The sequence below is a fragment of the Penaeus monodon genome, chromosome 22, assembly GCF_015228065.2.
Source record: "Penaeus monodon isolate SGIC_2016 chromosome 22, NSTDA_Pmon_1, whole genome shotgun sequence".
Taxonomy (NCBI): Eukaryota; Metazoa; Arthropoda; class Malacostraca; order Decapoda; family Penaeidae; genus Penaeus; species Penaeus monodon.
In genome coordinates, this window is record NC_051407.1 from 9,734,225 (window position 1) to 9,735,180 (window position 956).

General features: G+C 42.2%; 1 protein-coding gene across 1 annotated transcript in view; it reads left to right on the forward strand.

Moving 5' to 3' along the window:
• The window catches only part of LOC119586925 (dnaJ homolog subfamily C member 3-like), a 14,190-nt gene that overhangs the window by 5,214 nt on the left and 8,020 nt on the right, over positions 1-956 (forward strand). Inside the window, exons 4-5 of the mRNA XM_037935654.1 lie at positions 93-236; positions 699-880. Of these exons, the coding sequence (XP_037791582.1) occupies positions 93-236; positions 699-880 (326 nt within the window). The remainder of the gene's footprint in view (positions 1-92; positions 237-698; positions 881-956) is intronic.

The window sequence follows — 956 nt, forward strand, 5'->3', positions numbered from 1 at the left end:
AATGGTAGGAGTGAAGATGTTCCAGAATGAAATATAGAATGAGTTTAGGTATTATGATACTAGTTTAAGCTCTGTTTTTGGCTGCCTTTCAGCTACGGAAAGATCAAAACCACGAGGAAGCGAATAAGTTATATGTAACGATAGAACCACTGAAAAAGGAAATCCTGGAGGCATACTCAAGTGTTAGAACAGGGCGTTATCAGCATGCTATCCTCCTCCTGAAGAACATCATTGAGGTGAGAAACTTGTCCCTATTGTTAATGTTCCTTTTAGTAGATATGCACAGTTGATGTAGGTACCTCTCTCTGTTGGTTTTTACAACAGCATTAATATTTTCCTTCATATTTAGGTCATTACTTTCAGTGTTCTTCCTGGGAAAGAGATAATCTTTCTATAAAAAAATAAATAAAATCAGCAATTTGAGACAGAATTGTTTCATCATATTATTGAAAGTAAGACAGCTGTGCACAGATTATTAGTGTAGATAGAAATTACAGGACACATGTTGATGATATACTCGGTAACAGTTGGCTCGAGCGATGAATCTATAACATGATGAATCAGTTGAAGTCTTAACCATAACAAGACACCAGATAAATAGAAGCTTAGCAAAAGCCACAACCTGTGGATTGAGTGACATTGCATGAGAATAACTATCCACATTACCCCATCCCCAAACACCTCCAACTCCCTCACAGCGATGCCCCTGGGACGCTTCCCTTCGTGAGTTGCGCGTGGAGGCCTACCAGGCTGTGGGGGATGTCGCAAGTGCCATCGCTGACCTGCGTGTCACCACCAAGCTCATCCAGGACAACACCTCTGGGTTCCTTAAGCTTGCCACACTCTACTATCAGACGGGTGACGTGGAGCAGGGGCTGAAGTGAGTTGGATGAGGCTTGTGGCGATTGTGGATGGTTGTGGATGCTTTTAATATGGGAAGTGGGTGGGATATATGA